This window comes from Mustelus asterias, chromosome 8, assembly GCF_964213995.1.
Source record: "Mustelus asterias chromosome 8, sMusAst1.hap1.1, whole genome shotgun sequence".
NCBI classification, from domain to species: Eukaryota; Metazoa; Chordata; class Chondrichthyes; order Carcharhiniformes; family Triakidae; genus Mustelus; species Mustelus asterias.
In genome coordinates, this window is record NC_135808.1 from 116,374,930 (window position 1) to 116,398,361 (window position 23,432).

Consider the following 23,432-nt stretch of genomic DNA (forward strand, 5'->3'; position numbering starts at 1 on the left):
CTCTGAGAGAAGAAGTTCCTCCTCAACTCTGTCCTAAACTGACCCCCCTTTATTTTGAGGCTGTGCCCTCTAGTTCTAGTTTCCTTTCTAAGTGGAAAGCATCTCTCCACCTCTACCCTATCCAGCCCCTTCATTATCTTATAGGTCTCTATAAGATCCCCCCTCAGCCTTCTAAATTCCCACGAGTACAAACCCAATCTGCTCAGTCTCTCCTCATAATCAACACCCCTCACCTCTAGTATCAACCTGGTGAACCGTCTCTGCACTCCCTCCAAGGCCAATATATCCTTCCGCAAATAAGGGGACCAATACTGCACACAGTATTCCAGCTGCGGCCTCCCCAATGCCCTGTACAGATGCACAGATGATTGACATGATTTAGACTAGGTTGTCTATAAGCCACTGCGTATTCCTCTACAGACCTAGAAAGTCCAAGACCGCAGGTGCTGAAGCAATGAAAAATTCACTCTTGTTTTGAAACCTCGAAGTTCCTCAATATTCACGTTAAGATTAAGTTATTTTGCATTAACCAAGGTAGGATTTGCCAATACTGAGATATGGGTCATTTTTCCATTACTGATATCAGGGGCATTCTTTCATGCTGTACAATGATGATCATCACATCTACTTTGATCATGTTGTTGTTTCGATATATTTATCTTTAATAATGTAAATTAAAATGACATGGGCTCTAACAACTGTAACTGTTCCAGGAAATTAAGGAACATATGTAATCACACGGTCCGGCATACCACCGCCTCCCCACCTCCCACCAGTCTAATATTAACATCAAGTCGGGGGATCAACCCTGGTTAAATGAAGAGTGCAGGAGGGCCTACCAGGGGCAGCACTATGCAAACCAAAAATGAGGTGCCAATCTGGTGAAGGCACAATACAGGACTACTTGTGTGCCAAACAGTGGAAGTAGCAAGTAATAGACAGGGTTAACCAACAGATCAGATCTAAGCTCCACAGTCAAACTACATCCAGCCATGAATGATGGTGGACAATTAAACAACTAACAGGAGGAGGAGGCTCCATGAATGTCCCCATCCCCACTGAGCAGACTGGGATGAAATGCATTGGAATTTAGAAGAATAAGGGGGGGATCTTACAGAATCATATAAGATTATGAAGGGAATAGATAAGACAGAAGCAGGGAGATTGTTTCCACTGGTGGGTGAAACCAGAACTAGGGGGCATAGCCTCAAAATAAGGGGGAACAGATTTAGGATTGAGTTGAGGAGGAACTTCTTCACCAAAAGGGTTGTGAATCTGTGGAATTCCCTGCCCAGTGAAGCAGTTGAAGCTACCTCGTTGAATGTTTTTAAGGCAAAGATAGATAGATTTTTGAACAGTGAAGAAATTATGGTGAGCGGATGGGTAAGTGGAGCTGAGTCCACAAAAAGATCAGCCATAATCTTATTGAATGGCAAAGCAGGCTCGAGGAGCCATATGGCCTATTCCTGCTCCTAGTTATTATGTTCTTATCCTCAATAATGGGGGAACTCAGTGTATCAATAAAGCATTTGCAACCATCTTCAGCTAGAAGTGCTGAGTGGATGATCCATCTCGGCTTCCTTCTGACATCTCCAGCATCAAAATGTCAGTCTTCAATCAATGCAATTCACTCCACGTGATAAGACAAAATGGCCACAGGCATCAGATACCGCAAAGATTATGGGCCTTGACAATATTCCGGCAATAGTACGGAAGACAGGTGCTCCAAAACTAGCTGCATCCCGAGCCAATCTGTTCTAGTACAACTGCAACACTGGCATTTACCTGGCAATGTGAACGTTGCCCAGGGATGCCTTGTCTACAAGAAACAGGCCAAATCTAACCTGGCCACTTACAGCCCCATCAGTCTACTCTCAATCATCAGCAAAATGATGAAAGAGGCCATTAAAGTGGGAAACATTCTACTTGCCTGCCTCCCATTGTCCACTCGCCATCATTTCCAATTCATCCAGCAGCTTTTCATATCCTCTCCTGCATCAAGTTCTGCTTATTTCATCGCTATTTCATCATCACTATTGCTAACCTACACTGGCTGTTGGTCACACTGGCCGGAACTCTATCATCTTGCCCGCCATGGAATCGGCACGGGCGAGGGTCTGACAACAGAAATCTCCGTTGACTTCGGGAGGAAACTTCCGGTCTCACCTGAGAGAGGCCGTAGAATCCCGCCCACTATCTCTGTACCACCCCCTCCCCCTCCTCCCTCCTCACATTTGTTGTTCTTGTGCAGCTCTCTTTTTCAATCTCCACAAATGCTAGCTATGTTTTCACTGCCCATTTTGTTTCTGGAATCTCCGCCCTAAACCTCTTTGCCCCTCGCTCCTTCCTTTCTTTTAAGATATTGCTTAAAATCCATCTCTTTTCCCACCCTTTCATTCACCCCATCTCATCTCCCTCCTTTGGCTCAATGCCCATTCCCCTCAAACCTCCATGATCTGCCTTGAGGTGATTTTCCGAATTAAAGGCGTGATGTAACTGTAAATTGTTAATGAAAGAGAATGATGGTGAATAGAGATCAGCCTATTTTGGACCCATCACTCCTCAGAAAAGGAGAGCATTGGTTAAGTCGAATCAAAAAGCCCCCTTCAGGCAGCAGCATAATATGTCTCAGTGCTAATTACAGAAGGGCATCTTTAATCTATCAGCATGACAATTCCTAGATTAGTGTTCCTTCCCTGCTCCTGCTCTTCACAGTAGGAATGTGCAAATTATTAGAAATGAGTCCATCAGGAACTGAGTTAAAGATGCTTAACTCCATCTGACAGCTATCAAAGAGATGAGGCATTTGTCTAAGCAGTCTAAATGAGACCAGAACAAGGATCCTCTTAGTTTATTTCAATATTAAAAGCATAGAAAGCATTAGATAGCACTTAGTGGTAATTCCGTCATTAAATATCAATTTTTAAAAGAAATCTCATCTATTGAAAGTGACCTATGATGTGGACAGGGTAAAGGCAGCAATTCAGCATTTCCCCATTCACTTCTTGTCACACAGCTGGAAGCATCATGCCAGTTGTGGCAGCCCAACAGCATCTATTTTATTGATTCATTTACGGGATTTGGGCATCACTGGCTGGGTCAGAATTTATTGCCTATCCCGAACTGCCCTGCATTTCAGAGGGCATTTGATAGTCAATCATTGCTGTGGATCTGGAGTCACATGTAGGCCAGGCCAGATAAGGATGGCAGATTTCCTTCCCTAAAGGCCACTAAAGGACAACTGACTCAAGAACAGCTTCTTCCCTGCTGCCATCAGACTTTTGAATGCGCCTATCATATATTAAGCTGATCTTTCTCTACATCCTAGTAACACCACCTTGTGCACCTTCTCCTTTCCTTGATTTGATTTGATTTATTATTGTCACATGTATTAACATACAGTGAAAAGTATTGTTTCTTGCGCCCCACACATAGAGAAGGAAACAAGAGAGTGCAGAATGTACTATTATAGTCATAGCTGGGTGTAGAGAAAGATCAACTTAATGCAAGGTATGTCCATTCAAAAGTCTGACAGGAGCAGGAAAGAAGCTGTTCTTGAATCGGTTGTTACGTGACCTCAGACTTTTGTAACTTTTTCCCGAAGGAAAATTCTTTATGAATGATATGCATTAGAAATCATAGAAATCATAGAAACCCTACAGTACAGAAAGAGGCCATTCGGCCCATCGAGTCTGCACCGACCACAATCCCACCCAGGCCCTACTCCCATATCCCTACATATTTTACCCGCTAATCCCTCTAATCTACGCATCCCAGGACACTGAGGGGCAATTTTAGCATGGCCAATCAACCTAACCCGCACATCTTTGGACTGTATATTGTCCGTATAGCGTGCAAGAAACACTTTTCACTGTATTCCAATACATGTGACAATAATAAATCAAATTATCAGTGAACTAGACAGGTTTTTATGACAATCATTTCATGGTCATCACTAGACTTTTTTTTTATTTATTGAATCCAAATTTCACAATCTGCCGTGGTGGGATTTGAACTCGGATTCCCCAGGGCATTAGCCTGGCTCTCTGGATTACTAGTCCAGTGACAATACCACTATGCCACCACTTCTACTGAAAGAGAGACAAAGATGGAGCATGGTTGGATGCTATGCTGTCTGATTTTATAAAATAATCTTAATTATAATCCACTTTTCTTCAATACACCTCAAGAAATGTACTTAAAAGTTTACTGTAAATAAGTAATTAAAACAAACTGGGGAGGGGGAGGGGGCAGGAGTAATTAGATTATATTTTGCTCATTTTTCAGACAAAAAGACTGCCTGCTTAAAGTGTCATGATGTGGAGATGCCGGCGTTGGACTGGGGTAAACACAGTAAGAAGTTTAACAACACCAGGTTAAAGTCCAACAGGTTTATTTGGTAGCAAAAGCCACTAGCTTTCGGAGCCTTAAGCTCCTTCTTCAGGTGAGTGGGAATTTCGTTCACAAACAGGGCATATAAAGACACAAACTCAATTTACAGAATAATGGTTGGAATGCGAATACTTACAGCTAATCAAGTCTTAAAGGTACAAACAATGTGAGTGGAGAGAGCATTAAGACAGGTTAAAGAGATGTGTATTGTCTCCAGACAGGACAGCCAGTGAAATTCTGCAGGTCCAATGTCACAATGAATTTTCCTTCGGGAAAAAGATACAAGAGTCTGAGGTCACGTACCAACCGACTCAAGAACAGCTTCTTTCCTGCTACTGTCAGACTTTTGAATGGACGGGTTCATGTCACACTATCTGTAATCCCCACAGCTTGCCTGAACCTGCAGAGTCTCACTGGCTGTCCTGTCTGGAGACAATACACATCTCTTTAACCTGTCTTAATGCTCTCTCCACTCACATTGTTTGTACCTTTAAGACTTGATTAGCTGTAAGTATTCGCATTCCAACCATTATTCTGTAAATTGAGTTTGTGTCTTTATATGCCCTGTTTGTGAACAGAATTCCCACTCACCTGAAGAAGGAGCTTAAGGCTCCGAAAGCTTGTGGCTTTTGCTACCAAATAAACCTGTTGGACTTTAACCTGGTGTTGTTAAACTTCGTACTGTGCTTAAAGTGTGCCAGAAGTGCACGCAGCACCGTAACGCATTGGGTGCTCTTTAGATGTCCCTGGTGCACCCCCCCCTGACAGAAACCCCGGCATTCTTGAAATATGTTGATAAATATTGTTAAAATATATCATTTCCAGCAAGCATAAATAAGCCGTGGTATAAGAGCTCAACTGATTACATAGACTCATAAACAGAGCCACATTTTCAGCAAACAAAAGGAATATGTTCAAGCCTCGCACATTTATTTTCAATTACCTGGGAGCTTGGGGAGCCAACAGTTCCCTGTTGCTTTTGCCATGGCAACACCTCAGCCAACCAGAGTTGATTTGCCAACTAATCTGCACTCTCTTCTCTGTATAGATCATTGTGATCATTTGAAATTTCACCTTCTTGCGTTTGTCCTGCTATAGGGGGTGATCTTACCTAAAAATTACCTAAGAGTTTCAGACCTGTTCGGCACTGCCCATAGATGCCGCCCCCTTCCTGGGCACAAACCCGGTTTTTCGCCCCGCTCGCGATCTTATCAGCCCAACACGCCGGTCGACAGTAGACTTTTGGCAACATCTCTCCTTTTAGCTGTAAGTTTTCCACGCTTATGGCGATCAGAAAAGGTGACAGATGCACTGTTTGTGAGCCACCAATAATTCATCATCTGAGCAGGAGGAACGGTCACTAGGATCTTCTCATATTGCTTAACTTCCATAGGTGCAGGTCCATCCTAGGCTACGGGCTGAGTAAAACACACTGGTTCCACACCTAGAAGTTGACTACGTTCCAATATCCGGACCTGCCGTAGTCTCACGCCTAATAATAACGCTAATTGTCACCAATTAACTGCAATTGGCATAGGTCAGTGTCAGGTGACCCATCATATGCTTATTGGAAAGGAGAAACTGTGGATTGTGAAGACTGTTGAGTTTTGTAGTCTATTAAGTCTTTTAATTTGATCTTTTGTCTGACAACCATATCAATCTTCAGAGGTACCAAAATGTCATAAGTGTTCCACTTTTAGACACTGGGGAGTTGGACATTAATGACATATTTCCATGCGCAGGGATCTGCACCATTGGAGTGTGAGGTGAGGCATGCCAAAAGGGTTAAAACTGCCTTTAGATTCAGTCAGGTTGCCTCAATACCCTCCTGCATGCAGTTGAAGACCAGCCAATTATAGAACTGGGAAGAGGAGGAAACCTGTCAGAGATCTCATTGAAACTTACAGAATATTGAAAGGCTTGGATAGAGTGGACATGGGGAAGATGTTTCCATTAGTAGGAGAGACTAGGATCCAAGGGCACAGCCTCAGAATAAAGGGACGGCCGTTCAAAACCAAGATGAGAGGAATTTCTTCAGCCAGAGAGTGGTGTATTTGTGGAATTCATTGACAGAAGGCTGTGGAGGCCAGGTCATTGAAGGTATTTAAGACAGAGATAGATAGGTTCTTGATCAATTAGGGGATCAAAGGTTAGGGGAAATGGTGGGAGAATGGAGTTGAGAAACACATTAGCCATGATTGAATGGTGGGGAAGACTCGATGGACCGAATGGCTAAATTCTGCTCCTATATTTTACAATCTTATGGTCTAAGTCTCACCCTGAAGACATATTGTTCCCTTTTGACCAATCATTCCAGTTAATTAGGAAGTTGATTGGCTCAATTGGGTTTTAAATTGCCACTTAAATAATGCTGGCGGTTTCCTGGCTTTTTGACCCACCCACGTTTGGTATTATCATAAACTAGTGTGATGACATTGTGACTCAATGCAATCACACCCCAAAATACGCTCTATGAAATGGGAAATACCCCCGATCGCGGAACGCATTATTCAAACCTACACATGCGCAGCCCCTGCATACAACTCATCAGGGGGCAGCATGGTTTTACAACAGAAGGAGTTTCCATTTGTTTGATATTCAGCTTGTATGTGACTACAACTAGCGCAGGTCTGTGTTCAGTTTCTCAGCAATCGTCATGATGGGTTTGTGCTGCGCCAGTCCAGTCCCACTCAGCCCATCATGTGGCAAGCTGGGGGCTGCTTTCATGGCATCCTTGGTTGTCTTCCTTGTTGCAGTTCTTGCCCCTGATTTAGGAACCTCAAGGATTAACCCAGCAGAAGTTCCATATTCAGCAAGTGAGACTGGGTAGAATCACTGAAAGTGATTGGTCCCTCCACAAATTAACTGTGCAGAACTGTCTTGCAAACAAATACCTGTTAGTATAACTTGGCCCTAAAGCATTCTAGAAGCCTAAGATGACTAACCAGACTTACCCTAAGGATCCCTATACATTTCAAATGGGAAAACTGCTTGCCAGCTGTTCCCACAAAGATTTGTGGGTGAATTAAGAAAGAGTCACTGCAGGCATGCATGGATACCAATTTCCCAATAGGGGCCTGATTCAGGCACAGGATCTGTAATAACAAATTTAAGTGATGCCTACATTTGTATTAAGTAACTGCCAGTGACACCTATCAAGCACCCAATCTACACTATGATATTGGAATAGTGTAGATTAGAGGGGCTTTAGATTGGTACCACTGGTCGGCGCAACATCGAGGGCCGAAGGGCCTGTACTGCGCTGTAATGTTCTATGTTCTAATCCAATATAGCATAGGGCACACTTCCAGAACTACTCTGATGTAGGGCACCCCACTATAATCTCCACCTCTTGGCAGCTGTTTCAAGCCTGGAAAACATGCAAAATGCACACCAGTGAGGGGAGAGCAAGTGCCCTTGACATCAAGGCAGCATTTACAGAGTGTGGAATCACAGATCTCTCAGTTGATGTCACTGAGAATCCATGGAAAAACTCTCCATTGGTTGCAGTCAAACCAAGCACAAAAGGGGATGGTTGTGGTTATTGTAGGCCAAACATTTCAGCCTTTGGACATGGTTGCAGGAGTTCCTCAGAGTAGTGCCCTGAGCCTGACCATCTGCAGTTAGCACCGCTAACCACTGTGCCACAGTGCCAGGGACCCAAGTTCGATTCCTGGCTTGGGTCACTGTCTGTGTAGAATCTGCACGTTCTCCCCGTGTCTGCGTGGGTTTCCACCGGGTGCTCCAGTTTCCGAAATACGTGCAGGTTAGGTGGATTGGCCATGCTAAATTCTCCCTCAATGTCCCCGAACAGGTGCCAGAGTATGGCGACTAGGGGATTTTCACAGTAACTTCATTGCAGTGTTAATGTAAGCCTACTTGTGACAATAATAAATAAACTTTAAAAAACTGCTTCATCAATGTCCTTACCTCCATCATAAAGTTGTAAGTAGGAAGTTTACTTTCGATTGTACAATGTTGAGTACCATAAGCAACTCCTCAGATTCTGAAGCAGTCTGTGTGTAAACGTAGCAAGACCTGAACAATATTCAGGCTTGGGCTAGTAAGTGACAAGTAACATTTCACACAAGTGCCAGGTAATAACTACCTCCAACAAGTGATAGACATTCTTGACATTCAATGTTATTACCATCACTGAGTCCTCCACCATCAACATCCTGGGAGTTAGCATTGACCACAAACTGAACTGGACTAGCCATATACATACTGTGGCTACAAAAGCAGGTCACAGACTGGGAAACCAATAGTGAGTAATGCATCTTCTAACTTCACAAAGCCTGTTCATCATCTACAAGGCACAATGTCAGGATTGTAATGGAATACTCTCCCCTTGCCTGGATGAGGGTGGCCCCAATGACATTCAAGAAGCTTAACACAATCCAGGACAAAGCAATCCACTGGATAGACATCCTGTTCATCACCCTAAACATTCACTCCCTCCACCACCGACAAACAGTGACAGCTGTGCATACCATCTACAAGATGTACCGCAGCAACTCACCAAGGCTCCTTCAGCAGAATCTTCCAAACCCGCAACCTCTACCACCTAGAAGGACAAGGGCAGCAGACACATGGGAACAAATTCCCTTCCAAGTTACACATCACCCTGACTTGGAACTGCATGGTCTTTCCTTCACTGTCGCTGGATCAAAATCTTGGAACTCCCTCCCTAACAGCACTATGGGCATACTTACACCAGATGGCATGCAAAGGTTCATGAAGGTAGCAAACAACAAGCTTCTCAAATGCAATTAGGAATGTGAAACAAATACCTGTCTTGCCAACAACACCTATATCCCATGAAAGAATACTTTCTAAAATTATTTCCATGTTATAGTGTTTAGCTATACCCACACAGAGGCAATATTGCCCTGGTGTTGTAAGAAATTATGTATGATTCTGTGTATTTTTCACATTTTACTTTATATGCATAATTATAAAACTGCAGAATCATTTTGCATGCCAAAAAAGTATATATTTTTAAAAATCTACAGCGCAGGTAACCTACAGTAAGGATGATGTTGGGAGTTTATTATATTCAAGTATATTTAGCAAATTAAAGATGACTGTAGGTTTCCAAAGGATAGCTTATTTCATGTCGCTTAATTGGAATTCTATAACAGTGTCACTAGTGATTAATAAAGAACTTTTTTTCCTGTAGTGTCTTTAATATATTCAAGTTGTTCCAAGTACATTGCAATCATTAAATTACTAGTGCCATGACCGCTATCATATAATGATTTTCAAACAAAACGTACTGATCAATGTTAGAAACTATCAATTATAAAGCTTTGCAGGGATTGGTCCCAGGGTAATTATTGTCACTAATAATCACAGCATAGAAGGAGCTGGTACAAATAATGGATAGGACGAAATATGAAGAGGCTAGTGTAGTTGATGTTGTGCATTTGGACTTTCAAAAGGCTTTTGATATAGCACCACAGAATAGACTTAAGCAAAGTTGATGCCCATGGGATTGCAGAGACAGTGACAGTCTGGATATTAAATTAATTAGGGGACAGAAAGTAGAGAGTAAGTGGTGACCTGGAGCGATGACCTGGAGGGAAGGTGGTGTTCCTCAAGGATTGGTATATGGATCACTGCTCTTTATGCTAATTGTTCCTAACTTGGACTTGGGTATTTAGGTCAGAATGTCAAAATATGTAAATGACACAAAACTCAGAAATGCAGTGAACAATGTGAAGGACCCTAATAAAGTTCAGGTAAACCAGCTGGTTAAAAGGGCAGACAAATAGGATATTTAGGAAATTCACGCAAAGAATGAGGGTAGGCAAGCTAGGCTAAACAGTACAATTTTGAAGGGACAACACACACACACACACAATAAAACACAGTTGGTGTAGAGTAGGCACACTGAATGGTACCAGGATAAGGGACTTCAGTGACATGGAGATACAAGCAAAGCTGGACCTGTTCTCCTTAGAGCAGAGGAGATTTGATAGAGGTGTTTTATGTCATGAAGAATTTTGACAAAGTAAATTAAGGTTTTTTTCTGATTGGCAGTCATTGACTAGTGGGGTTCCACAGGGATAGGACCCCAAACGTTCACATTATATATTAATGATTTGAAAGAGGGAATTGAATGTATTATCTCCAAATTTGCAGATGATGCAAAGGTGAATGGTCGGGCGAGCTGTGAGGAGGATGCAGAGATGCTTCAGCATGATTTGGACAGGGTGAGTGCGTGGGCATCTGCATGGCAGATGCAGTATAATGTAGATAAAGGTGAGGTTTTCCACTTTGGTACAAAAATCGGAAGACAGATTATTACTTGAATGTGTGTAAATGGTGAGAGGTGGACCTTGGAGTCCTCATGCATCAGTCACTGAAAGTAAGCATCTCGAGTCCAGAACCAGGGGTCATGGTTTGAGAATAAGGGGTAAACTTTTTAGAACTGAGGTGAGGAGAAAGTTCTTCACCCAGAGGGTGGTGAATGTGTGGAATTCATTTTCACAGAATGTAGTTGAGGCCAAAACTTTGTCTGATTTCAAGAAGAAATTAGATATAGCTCTCGGGGCTAAAGGGATCAAGGGATATGGGGGGAAGGGGGAATCAAGATATTGAATTCGATGATCAGCCATGATCAAAATGAATGGTGCAGCAGGTTCGAAGGGCCGAGTGGCCTACTTCTGTTTCTAGTTTCTATGTTAAGAAGAAACTGTTTTCTGCGGTAGAAAGGTTGATACCGGAAGGTATTGACAAAAGAACCAGAGATGACATAAGGAAAAGAAGTTCTGACCCAGCAATGTTGCATTCTGGAAGACAGTTTAATGGTGAAAGCAGAGTCAAAAGCAACTCTCACAATGATATTGATGAATACTTCAAGGGGAGAATTTGAAGGGTTATGGGGAGAGAAGAGTGGGATCAATTGGATTCGCTCAAACAGACACAAGAATTGGCAAAGATACCATGGGCTTCATTTACGCCGAGTCACGATGACTTGGGAGTCCTTTAGAAATGGCGGGTGGGTCCCATTCCGGGATTCCCAACCCCATTCCTGGGGGATTCCGATCATCAGGAGTGCCTTTTAAGGATTTGAATTTAAAGCCTGCACCCTCAGCTCCTGACCTGGCGAGTTCTACTGCAAGATTAGGCTTGTCCTAGTCCTCCACAATTTTCATAGACATGGGCAAGCATGAGGGAACATTTTGAAAGGCAAGTTCAAAAGGTCCTGCTCATGCCCCCTTTGCTGTGCAATGCCCCACCCCTCAAAACAACCCTATTGCCCCTGTGCCCCCTATGCCAAGCTATGGCACTTCCATGCTCAAACAAAAAAGGAAAGGAGGTGGGGTGACGTTGTTAGTTTAGGATGAACTAGCGCAATAGTGCAAGAGGATATTGGCTCAGAAAATCTAGAAGTAGAATCAGTCTGAGTGGAACTAAGAAGCAACAAGGGGCAGAAAACAGTGGTGGGAGTTACCTAACGGCTTCCAAACAGTAGTGCTAACGTAAGGGATGGCAATAAATATGAAATTAGAGGTGCATGTAAAAAAATCATGGGTGACTTTCATTTAAATATGGATTAGACAAATAAAACTAGCAACAATACTGTGGCAGATAAATTCCTGGAATGCATATGAGATTTTTTTTTTAGACCAATATGTTAAGGGAACAAGCTATCCTAGATTTGGTATTGTGCAATGAGAAGGGGTTAATTAACAATCTTGTTTTGCAGGAACCTTTAGGAAACAGTGACCATAACATGACAGAATTCTTACTTTGGACGGAAAGTGAAGAAGTTCATTCTGAACTCGAGTCCTAAATTTGAATAAAGGAAAATATCAAAGTATGAGGTGTGAGTTGTCTAAGATTGATTGGGTAACTTCATTAAAAGGCATATCAATGGCTAGACAATTATTAATATTTAAGGAACAAACATATACATTGCAACAGTTATACTTTCCTTTCTGGCGCAAAAACACAACAAGAAAAGTGGCCCAACCATGGCTTACAACAGAAATTAGGGATAGCATTAGATCCAAATAGGAGTCATATAGCATTGCTGGAAAAAGTAGCAAGTCTGAGGATTGGGAGAAGTTCAATATGCAGCAAAGGAGAATGAAGAGATTAATTAAGGGGGAAAAATGGAGTACGAGAGTAAACTTGCAAGTACCATAAAAGCTTCCGTAAGTGTATAAAAAGAATAGTGAAGGTAAATGTAGGTCCCTTACAGTCCAAAATAGGAGAATTTATAATAGAGTACAAGGAAATAGTGGAGCAATTAAACAACTACTTTAATTCTTTCTTCCCAGAAGAAGACACATATAACTTGATGGAAATGTTAAGGAATCAAGGGTCCAGTGAGAAGGAGGAACTGAAGGAAAGTAGTATTACTGACAAAATACTGTTGGAGAAATTAATTGGACTGAAAACCAATAAGTCCCCAGGGTCTCACAACCTACAACACAGGGTACCAAAGGAGTTGGTCATGGAAACAGTGGATGTGTTGGCTGTCATTTTCCAAAATTCTGTAGACTCTGGAACAGTCCCAGCAGATTGGAGGGTGGCAAATGTAACCTGCTATTTAAAAAATGGAGGGAAGAAGAAAGCTGGGAACTGCTGACCAGTTAGCCTAACATCAGTTGTAGGGAAAATACTAGAGTTGATTATAAACAGAGGGACAACAGGACACTTATTAATGGGATTAGACAAAGTCAACGTGGATTCATGAAAGATAAATCATGTTTCACCAACCTACTGGAGTTTTTGAGGATGTTATTTGTAGATTAAATAAAGCTGAACCAGTGGATGTGGTGTATTTGGTTTTCAGAAAGTTTTTGATAAATTCCCACATAATGGGGCGGCACGGTAGCACAGTGGTTAGCACCACTGCCTCACAGCACTAGGGACCCAGGTTCAATTCCAGCCTTGGTCACTGTCTGTGTGGAGTCTGCACGTTCTCCCTGTGTCTGCATGGGTTTCCTCCGGGTGCTCTGGTTTCCTCCCACAATCCAAAGATGTGCGGGTTCGGTTGATTGGCCATGCTAAATTGCTCCTTAGTGCCTAGAGACGAGCAGGGGTTTCGGGGGTAGGGCTTGGGTGGGAACTTTATTGGTGCAGGCTCGATGGGCCGAATTGCCTCCTTCTGCACTGTAGGGATTCTATGATTCTATTCTACGATAAGAGGTTAGTGTGCAAAGAATTCATAGAATTGGGGAAAATATATTGACATGGATTGAGAATTGATTAGCAGACAGGAAACAGCTCATCTCAATGAAAGTGTCAGACCTTTTAAAGTATCAACAGCTGAAACTGCAAGCACTTGAAACCTCTTAATCTTATATAAATACGTATTATGAAATTGACAGATGGGATTAGAGAGCCAGAGCTGTTATTCAAGTAACATATTCCTGGGGAAATTGGATTGCATTTCTGGACTCGCTAAATACATGTCAGCATGTACGCAATTGCACCTTATGATACAGATTGGATGAGGGATATGAACATTGAGAATAGGATTGGCCTTTATTAACAGGCAAACCAAGTGCCATCTTTGACCAGCTCAACGTAAACTGCCATCATGATTTGTAGCAAAGCAAAAGCCTTGCCCTGTCGAAGGAAAACCTTAAGGGAGCTTTTCCCAGTGAGCAGAGATGCGCAAAAACTAAACTTGATCAGTACAGACAGTAAATCTCTCTGGTAATGTAGTTATAATTTAATCCTCGTCATAATTTGCAGAAGTAATACTATTTATATTTGATTACTGACTAGGAAGGATGACTGCATTCTAACAATTACGGAGTTTCACATTTAAGATTTATAAATGAAAGAATGTTGCTGCAATAAATTACTCCAAGTAGTTGTGTGTAATTGTGCACATTACTCAACTCCCAGACTTCAGATTTAATCACAACAGACAGGCAGTATGTCAGTGTTTATTTTCAATTTTGATAATTAGTATTTGAATGGCAGAGTAAAATGTTTGCAGCAAGGTTTTCAGCAACAGCAAGGACAACAAAACTGTCAGTCTATTTTTGATTCTGATTAATGTCGCAAGTGTCGAAACAAAGTTTGCTAGGAACTTTTAGAAAAATTGGGTATAATTTTATTGCTAAGTCTAAAAGCAAAATGCAAGTCCTATTCAAACATTTCCAACTTCAGCTGCAGTGACAAGACGTGCCCTCACACTATCAAACATGTTATACGTCACATGAGCAACTTGGAATGCATCTTAATTAACCCCATCATTGGCCGGGATTTTCCACCCCATCCTGCGGTGAGTTTTCCAGAGGTGGTCAGCATCTTCCGGTCCTGCCAAAGTCACTGGCTATTTGCATTGCTCACTGGCCGCAAGACCAGGGAACCCGCCGTGGGGGTTCACCTACGATGGGAAGGGCTGGAAAATCCCACCAATTGTCCTTTCCAATACTGCTGTCAAATATAAAGGCCAGATTTTCAGCAAAGTGTGCAAAACATCTAATTATAATTTGCAGAATAGACGTGACTACAAAAGTAAAAATAAAATACTGCAGATGCTGGAATCTGAAACAAAAACACAAAATGCTGGAAAATCCCAGCAGGTCTAACAGCATTTGTGGAGAGAGATTAGAGCTAACATTTTGAGCGCTCTATTCTCTCTGCACAAATGCTGTTAGACCCATTGAGATTTTCCAGCAGTTCTCTGGTTTTGTTGTTGAATACAAATGTTTTCGGGGAATGAGACAAGGAGACGCGTAAAAACAAAAATCAGGGATAATGGGCTTTACAGCTTTGCTCAAAGACCATCCATCCACTTAGTTAGTTTATTTATTAGTCACAAGTAGGCTTTCATTAACGCTGCAATGACGCGACTGTGAAAATCTTCTAGTCGCCACATTCCGGCACCTGTTTGGATACACCAGGGGAGAAGTTAGCATGGCCAATGCACCTAACAGGCACGTCTTTCAGACTGTGGGAGGAAACCGGAGCACCCGGAGAAAACCCATGCAGACACAGGGAGAACGTACAAACTCCACACAGACAGTGACCCAAGCCAGGAATCGAACCCAGGTCCCTGGCGCTGTGAAACAGCAGTGCTAACCACTGTACCACCGTGCCGCCCACATGTTTCAATGCAGTTTTAAATGAGGTGAGGTTCCTAAGGAATTTCTGGTGGGCATGTGTGCCCACATTACAGAATAAATCCCGATTTGCATGAATAATCCAGTTATAACTGTTGGAAATGATGGGAGGTGAGCCTCTTATGGCGGCTGGCGACATGGTGGCACAGTGGTTAGCACCGCTGCCTCACAGTGCCAGGGATCCGGGTTCAATTCCCGGCTTGGGTCACTGTGTGGACTTTGCACGTTCTCCCCGTGTCTGTGTGGGTTTTCTCTGGGTGCTCTGGTTTCCTCCCACAGTCCAAAAGACGTGCTGGTTCGGTGCATTGGCCATGCTAAATTCTCCCTCAGTGTACCCGAACAGGCGCCAGAGTGTGGCGACTAGGGGATTTTCACAGTAACTTCATTGCAGTGTTAATGTAAGCCTACTTTTGACTAATAAATATACTTCACTTTATATTACATGAAAAAGCTGCTCTGAGATGACGATTGAGGTCAGTTTTTAAGATAATAAAGAGCCGTGCAATTAATTCACCTGAGGGCGCTTTAAGCCTTTATTCCTTCGCTTGCAAGTTGGTTGGTGAACACTGCCTTGGGCTTCTGCACCATGATCAAACATGCTATTGCTGAAGTTATGCATTGATTAAACACATTCCCAAACTGAGCGCAGAATAAACAAGCCACTCTTTTGTCATACAGCAAGTGAAATGTAAAGTCTAACCTGCCAGCGTTAATGAGAGCAGGATCGGATCCTGTGCAGATATCCTCCACAACATATGGATTTTCTTCGCAGGAAGTATTTAGCACGGTATAATTGGGCTTGCACACGGTAAGAAAATATGGGGCATGGTACCCAGTTGACAGCTGAATGATGTCAGTGATGAGTGCGGTAGCACAAAGGCCAAACACATGAACTCCTGAAACACTCAAGAGAAATCAAAAATAATTAGCGTGACAATTTTTATCTCCAGCTGCTAGTTCAGAATCATATGGTACAAGAGTGTTAATCCCAAATAGTGACAAATTAATGCCAAAAATATCAAAGCTGCTAGAAAATACGCGTACCATTAAGGAACATAATTAGCCCAATCAGTATACCAGAGAGAATGAGAGTTTTGGACCTGTTGATGAACTGTGTTAAGTTGAATATACAGTTTCTATCAATATATTTTCACAGAATAATAACACTTCCAGCAAATGGGTGAATAAAATGTTGTCTCTATGATTCTTATTAAAAGTAATAATTGAAATATAAACTCAGCTGAAGAGCAGAAATCATATTCCACACAAAGAAACAAAGATTTTGTTTGTATATATTTATACCTTAATCTATGTTAGATGACATGCAGATAATTTTCCCTTTTAATGTTGGCTCAGATAAAGTTGAAGGGGTAGAAATTCATCTCGGGCAGTGGTGCCTGTTCCAAGCAACATCTCACACCTAATTCCAAGTCCAGTGGAGCTCAGTATCAGGAGCTATGTATAACGGTCAGCTGTTCCAATATTGTCTATATTTCACTACCACTTGAAGCAAATTTCTACCCTAAAGCGACAGAAGCATGAACCTACAAGCTAAGCAGTTCTATACAATCAAATGTTTCTTCACCCAAAGAGTGGTGAGCCTGTGGAATTAATTATCACAGGAAGTAGTTGATGCCAAAACATCAAATGTATTCAAGAGGCAGCTAGATGTAGACTTGGGGTGAATGGGATCAAAGGTTATGGGGAAAAAGCAGGATTAGGCTATTGAGTTGGATGATCAGCCATGATCGTAATGAATGGCAGAGCAGGCTTGAAGGGCCAAATGACCTCCTCCTGCTCCTATCTTCTATGTTTGCTATGTTTTGATAGTATAGCACTTGACTATGGCTGAAAAAAGAGATGTGATACCAAAGTTTTTTGTCTTTCCCTCATCAGGACAGCTTTGGCAAGAAATTACCAAACTAATGGAGAAACACCAATTTGTACTGCCTGAAAAGACAGTGCTGATTGGTTGGCAAGTGGAGGAACTGTCATGGAGAATGCAACCCAGCAGCTGCCCAGCTTGGGTCAAATTCTCTTCCATGCTGTATTCGCCATGGCAACACCTCCAACAATCAGTGTCCACTTGCCTATCAATTAGCACTCTCTTCTTGTGTAGTATAAATTGTCGTTTCCCTATCACTGTTGATGATTTCTTGCAAGCGATCCTGACGAGTGCAAGGTGAAAAGCTTTGATAACATGTCACTTTTTTCAGCAGTAGTCAATGTAATGTATTCTTATTGATTATCTACACACTAAAATTTAATTTCCACACCAAAAATATATTATAAATTAGTTTTGTTTCTTTAAAAAAATTGCAAGACGCAAAGAAACATTGGATTTGTTCTTATAAGCCTGATTGAATAAAATTAATTTTGTCAGCTTCAGTGTATTAATTAATCATTAGAGTTATGATGATTGTATACATGATGATATCTATGCAACATTCAATTTGAAATGTGCCTCTGAGACTCAGATCTTTGTTTATGATCACATATCCTGAACTGGAAGTAATCCCCCCAAAACATGAATGTGGTATTTGTGTAAGCAACTTATAAACACTGTGCTGTCAATAAATCATTGCAATGTCACAAGCAAATCATGTATCAAGACAATGGTGGCAGAGTGGTTAGCATTGCTGCCTCACAGCGCCAGGGACCCGGGTTCAATTCCGGCCTTGGGTGACGGTCTGTGTGTAGTTCGCACCTTCTCCCCATGCCTTCTTGGTTTCCTTCGGGTGCTCCAGTTTCCTCCCCCAGTCCAAAGATGTGCAGGTTAGGTGGATAGGCTGTGTTCAATTGTCCCTTAGTGTCCCAAGATGTGTAGGTTAGGGGGTCAGCAGGGATAAGGGCCTGGGTAAGATACTCTATCAGAGAGTCAGTGCAGACTCGATGGGCCAGGTGGCCTTCTTCTGCACTGTAGGGATTCTATGATTATTTTGCTTTTATAATTGGAATGCAAATTTAAACATCAGACCTAGAGATTTTTTAAATTAAATATTGCTGATACATTCAGGAGAATATCTCACTGTGAGTAAATCCGTATTTTCAATAGGAGCTTTTGTACTATCCACACTCTGCTCTACAATCTAGAACTGATTTTAAAAGGACACGATTAACAATCGAGTATTTTCTGTAACTCGATAGCGGTCAAATCTTGTTGCACTTGGTGCTGGGACAGTACAACCTCCCAAAATGATCACCAAACACAGTGAAAAGGAGCAGATGGGTGAGACACAGAGACTTGTATATTGAATGGAATAAATAGCTCTTTTAAAATTGATTCATAATTTATATCGTAGAGTTATTTTCACTTGCTGGCTGGTAATAGACTTCCTGTTGTTAGCACTGAAAACAGCTGGGATTTCTGAGGTAAACACAGTGAGAAGTCTCACAACACCAGGTTAAAGTCCAACAGGTCTATTTGGCAGCAAAAGCCACTAGCTTTCAGAGCGCTGCCCCTTCGTCAGGTGAGTGGGAGTTCAATTTGATTACCTGTAAAGACTCGCATTCCCATCATTATTTTGTAAATTGAGTTTGTGTCTTTATATGCCCTGTTTGTGAATGGAATTCCCACTCACCTGATGAAGGAGCAGCGCTCCGAAAGCTGGTGGCTTTTGCTACCAAATAAACCTGTTGGACTTTAGCCTGGTGCTGTGAGACTTCTTACTGTGTTTGCCCCAGTCCAACGCCGGCATCTCCACATCATTTCTGAGGTAACCCATCAGGTTTAAATGTAAAATTGACGTCCCAAACAGGATTGTAATTCAATGGCCAGAATGTGAACTTATGCTGTTCACTTTTGAGACAAGACAAGGTGCCTTTCGGTACGCAGCCAGAGAATGAGAACAAGTTAAAAACAGATGGATCAGGAAAAGATGTTGATAGACCCCAGTGCCATTGTTGGGCACTGTTTCCGCAGTGTGGGCCTTGAGTGACCCGGGCAGTATCAGCTGGTAGCTGGGCTGAAGACAATGCACAAGTTGAGTTCCTCTTTATTTTAGTGGATCGGGGAGGAGCAGGGGTGAACCTACCATTTCCATGAACCTAACTGATGCTCTGGCATCTCTCCCACCAGCCTTCAGTCCATTAGACCACCTAGCCCCCCGGACCACATTCCTCCAGCTCATGGGTTACACGCAAGCCACTTGATTTCTGGCCTCAAGCCCCAGCTGACCTAAGTTAAATGATATCCGGTCCTATAATAACTCCAGGAGTTGGCTGTGAAGGGACCGGGCTTTCATTGCACAAATGAAAATAAACAATAACCACCAGTCTGTGGTGAAACACAACAGGTCCCAAGCAGCACTAAAAGGTTAATGGACCCTCTCTGGGTCTTGCTTTATACAGGGCCCGATATATGACTCATTACCAATCATCAGAGAGCTTGTATTCAACGGGCCCAGCTGGGAGGTCAATTAATGATTCCCCATGCAGACCATGGGAGTTATCACAGGTCCTTAGAAATGGACCAAGCCTCCTGGGCAGGCACATTCCTCCAGCTAGCCACTGGAAACCATTCTGGGGGATGGGTAGAGGGACTGGCAATGCACCTCATTATTGCTATAGCCTTTGAAAAGTAAATGCGAATTGAATCATAGAATCCCTACAGTACAGTAGGAGGCCATTCGGCCCATCGAGTCTGCACCGACAACAATCCCATCCTATCCCTGTAACCCCACATATTTATTCTGCTAATCCCCCCGAAACTAGAGTCCATTTAGCATGGCCAATCAACCTAACCCACACGTCTTTGGACTGTGCGAGGAAACCGGAGCACTTGGAGGAAATCCATGCAGACATGGGGAGAATGTGCAGACTTTACACAGACAGTGACCCAGGCCAGGAATCGAACCCGGGTCCCTGGCGCTGTGAGGCAGCAGTGCTAACCACTGTGCCACTGTGCCATCCATATATCTAAATATCCTTCCGTTCAAGCTTATATTCATCGTGGTCATTTCCCAATTCCACTAGATTGTATACCAGTGTGTTGGTTTTAAAACATAGTGCAGCTGTTAGAACCAAACACATACTGCTTCAGTAAAGATTATGCGCTCCTTTCCTGAATTACATGAGTTGGTAACAATATCAAAGCGGAATGGCATTTTCATTTCAGCAGAAGCGTAAATGGAAATCCATGAGTAATCACATCAGATCTTCAGAATTGCTATTCAATGATATGTGAACCTGAGTGACCAGTATTTGAACCCACCAACAAATCTGACAGCACGCCTGAGGAAGGAGTTGAAGTTACAGCCACCGGCGTTGATGTTGGCCTCAGAACCTATTCCATTTCTTCTTTTAGTCAGACAACAGTAAAGAATGCCCTCGCCTATCATAATCTGCAATGACAAGAAGGATGGTTATGCCTATTAGTCATGTCATTGGATAGCATATTAGAACTGAAAATGCTTTGCGGTATCATTGGAAACATTCTTCATAATTTCTCACAACAATGTTTTGTCATCTCCTTATCACAGATTAAAAGGAATTTGTTGAACAACATTTCCAAAATGTGTCCTCCCTGCGATTTTCTTTACCAATCACTGACTGGAAATGCTCTCCTTCCATTAGGAAATAGTATTCTTAGAATGTTAACCATTAATTTATTTCTTCAGTTTTTAACCATTCAAACATGCTCTGTGCATGATGAGAAAGATCTTTCCATATGCAATGTAACAGCTGGGGAGGTGATGGCCTTGTGGTATTATCGCTAGACTATTAGTCCAGAAACTCAGCTAATGTTCTGGGGACCAGGTTCCGAATCCCGCCATGGCAGATGGTAGAATTTGAATTCAATAAAAAATATCTGGAATTAAGAATCTACTGATGACCATATGAAACCATTGTCGATTGTCGGGAAAACCCACCTGGTTCACTAATGTCCATTAGAGAAGGAAATCTGTCGTCCTTACCTGGTCTGGCCTACACGTGACTCCAGAGCCCCAGCAATGTGGTTGACTCTCAACAGCCCTCTGAAATGACCTAGTCAGCCATTCAGTTTCAAGGACAACTAGGGATCAGCAATAAATGCTGGCCATCCAGCGATGCCAATGTTCCCACAAATTAATTTAAAAAGTAAATAAATTAAATGCAAGTTTTCCTTTGTTAAAAGAATCAGGGACTGAATTTTAAGCTCCCCACTGGGGGTTTGGAAATTGGGCAGGGGCATAAAATTGTGAGAAATGCCAAGGGCATCATTTCCGTTGCCTACTCAGCTATTCCAAATTTTATAAATGTGGGGAGGAGATGGCCAACTGAGGCCATTAAATGGCCACGGAAAGATCCCTTTCTGCCCCCATTGCATCTTCCCTTATGTCAAGTGGAGGCCAGCACTGAGTGGGACGTTTTGGAGTGCTCACTGCTCACAATGCCAACAAACAGCGGAGGGTAACTCCTTTAACGGCCTTTCTGGCCCATCAGACCTCTCTCCTGCATTACCCCACCCCACCGTCCCCAACCCATGTTCTTCTCCTCTTGTGGTTTCTCCTTCTCTGACCCATCAGTTCAGGCACCGCTCACCCACCCTTGCTATACTGGTGTCTGGCTGTCTATCCTGCTGAAACCTTTTACCACCCCCTCCCCCAAACTTAACTGCCCATCTTTTTTGATGAAGATCTCTGTTTGGAATTGGGCGGCACAATGGCACAGTGGTTAGCACTGTTGCCTCACAGCACCAGGGACTTGGGTTCTATTCCAGGCTTAGGTCACCATGTGTGCAGTCTGCACATTCTCCTTGTGTCTATGTGGGTTTCCTCCGGGTGCTCTGGTTTCCTCCCACACTTCAAAGATGTGCAGGTTAAATGGATTGGCCACGCTAAATTGCCCCTTAGAGTCCCAGGATGTGTAGGTTAGGGGGAATAGCCATGGTAAATTGCCCCTTAGTATCCCAAGATGTATAGGTTAGGGGGATTGGGCATGGTAAATTGCCCCTTTGTGTCTGAAAATATGTAGGTATGGGATATTGGTGGGGTAAATGTGTGTGGTTACGGGGATAGGGCAGGGATAGGGCCTGGGTAAGATGATATGTCAGAGAGTCGGTGCTGACTTGATGGACCGAATGACCTCCCTCTGCACTGAAGGGATTCTATGACTGTGTGCAGTCCCAGCAGTTGCCACCTCTCCCAATGGCACTGTTGGGACCAGAGTGTAATATTAAGTCTCGGTCATCATTCTGAAGCTAGACTAACCAACATACAGCTGAGAGTTGCCAGCAATTTGTATAGCCGGCAGCTCTCGATGACAGTGCTTCCTCCCCAGGTGGGGCGAAGTCTTGCCAAGTCAATTAACACTGCTGAGCGTTAAAATTCCTCTGGAGCATCCCACCCGATGGGGGTGACTTTGCCCCCAAAATGTAGGCCAAGGGGAGGATAGCAACATTGGTGCAACATAGAAACTTCCTCAGACTTTGTTCCCAGTGACAAAGGAACACTTGCCATTCACTTTGTGGGCAGCTGGCCACAAACCTTTCACAGTTTGCCTGTGGTGATTTTGTCTGATTTATATCCATTCTAGCATGGCACCCTCTACAGAGGATCTACGGAGCTGGATTCTCTCATTGGGGACGGGAAACTGGAATCAGATCCGATTTTTGTCAGAAACACCTTGACTGGGTTTCAGATTTTCCTGGGGATTTTCCTGTCCAATAAGGGCTAGTGGAATGGAGATGGATCTCCATGGCAGTCATTGTGGAGATTGCTGCTTATCCTAAGGGAGCGCCTTCCACTGTGCCACAGGGACCCAGGACGGCACTGGGGAGCCTGAGGCCTGGCCCCCATGAGGAGGAGGAGGAGGGAGATCCACTTCCCAAAAGGTGGTGGGATGAGGGCACCTCGCTGAGCAGCGTGGGCATCTCACTTTCCATCTCCCTCTGCCAGAAGGGTTTTCAGGATGCCACCTGACTGCTCCAGAGGCCAGACCCAGTGTCTTTTGAGCCCA

At 43.0% G+C, this 23,432-nt stretch overlaps 1 protein-coding gene across 2 annotated transcripts in view; it reads right to left on the reverse strand.

The window, feature by feature from the left end:
* plppr4a (phospholipid phosphatase related 4a) overlaps nucleotides 1-23,432 on the reverse strand; it is a 77,343-nt gene that overhangs the window by 13,601 nt on the left and 40,310 nt on the right. For both annotated transcript variants that reach the window (XM_078219439.1, XM_078219438.1), the window contains exons 3-4: nucleotides 20,707-20,836; nucleotides 16,195-16,390 (exon numbers count right to left, since the gene is read on the reverse strand). In XM_078219439.1, coding sequence (XP_078075565.1) covers nucleotides 16,195-16,390; nucleotides 20,707-20,836 — 326 coding nt within the window. The remainder of the gene's footprint in view (nucleotides 1-16,194; nucleotides 16,391-20,706; nucleotides 20,837-23,432) is intronic.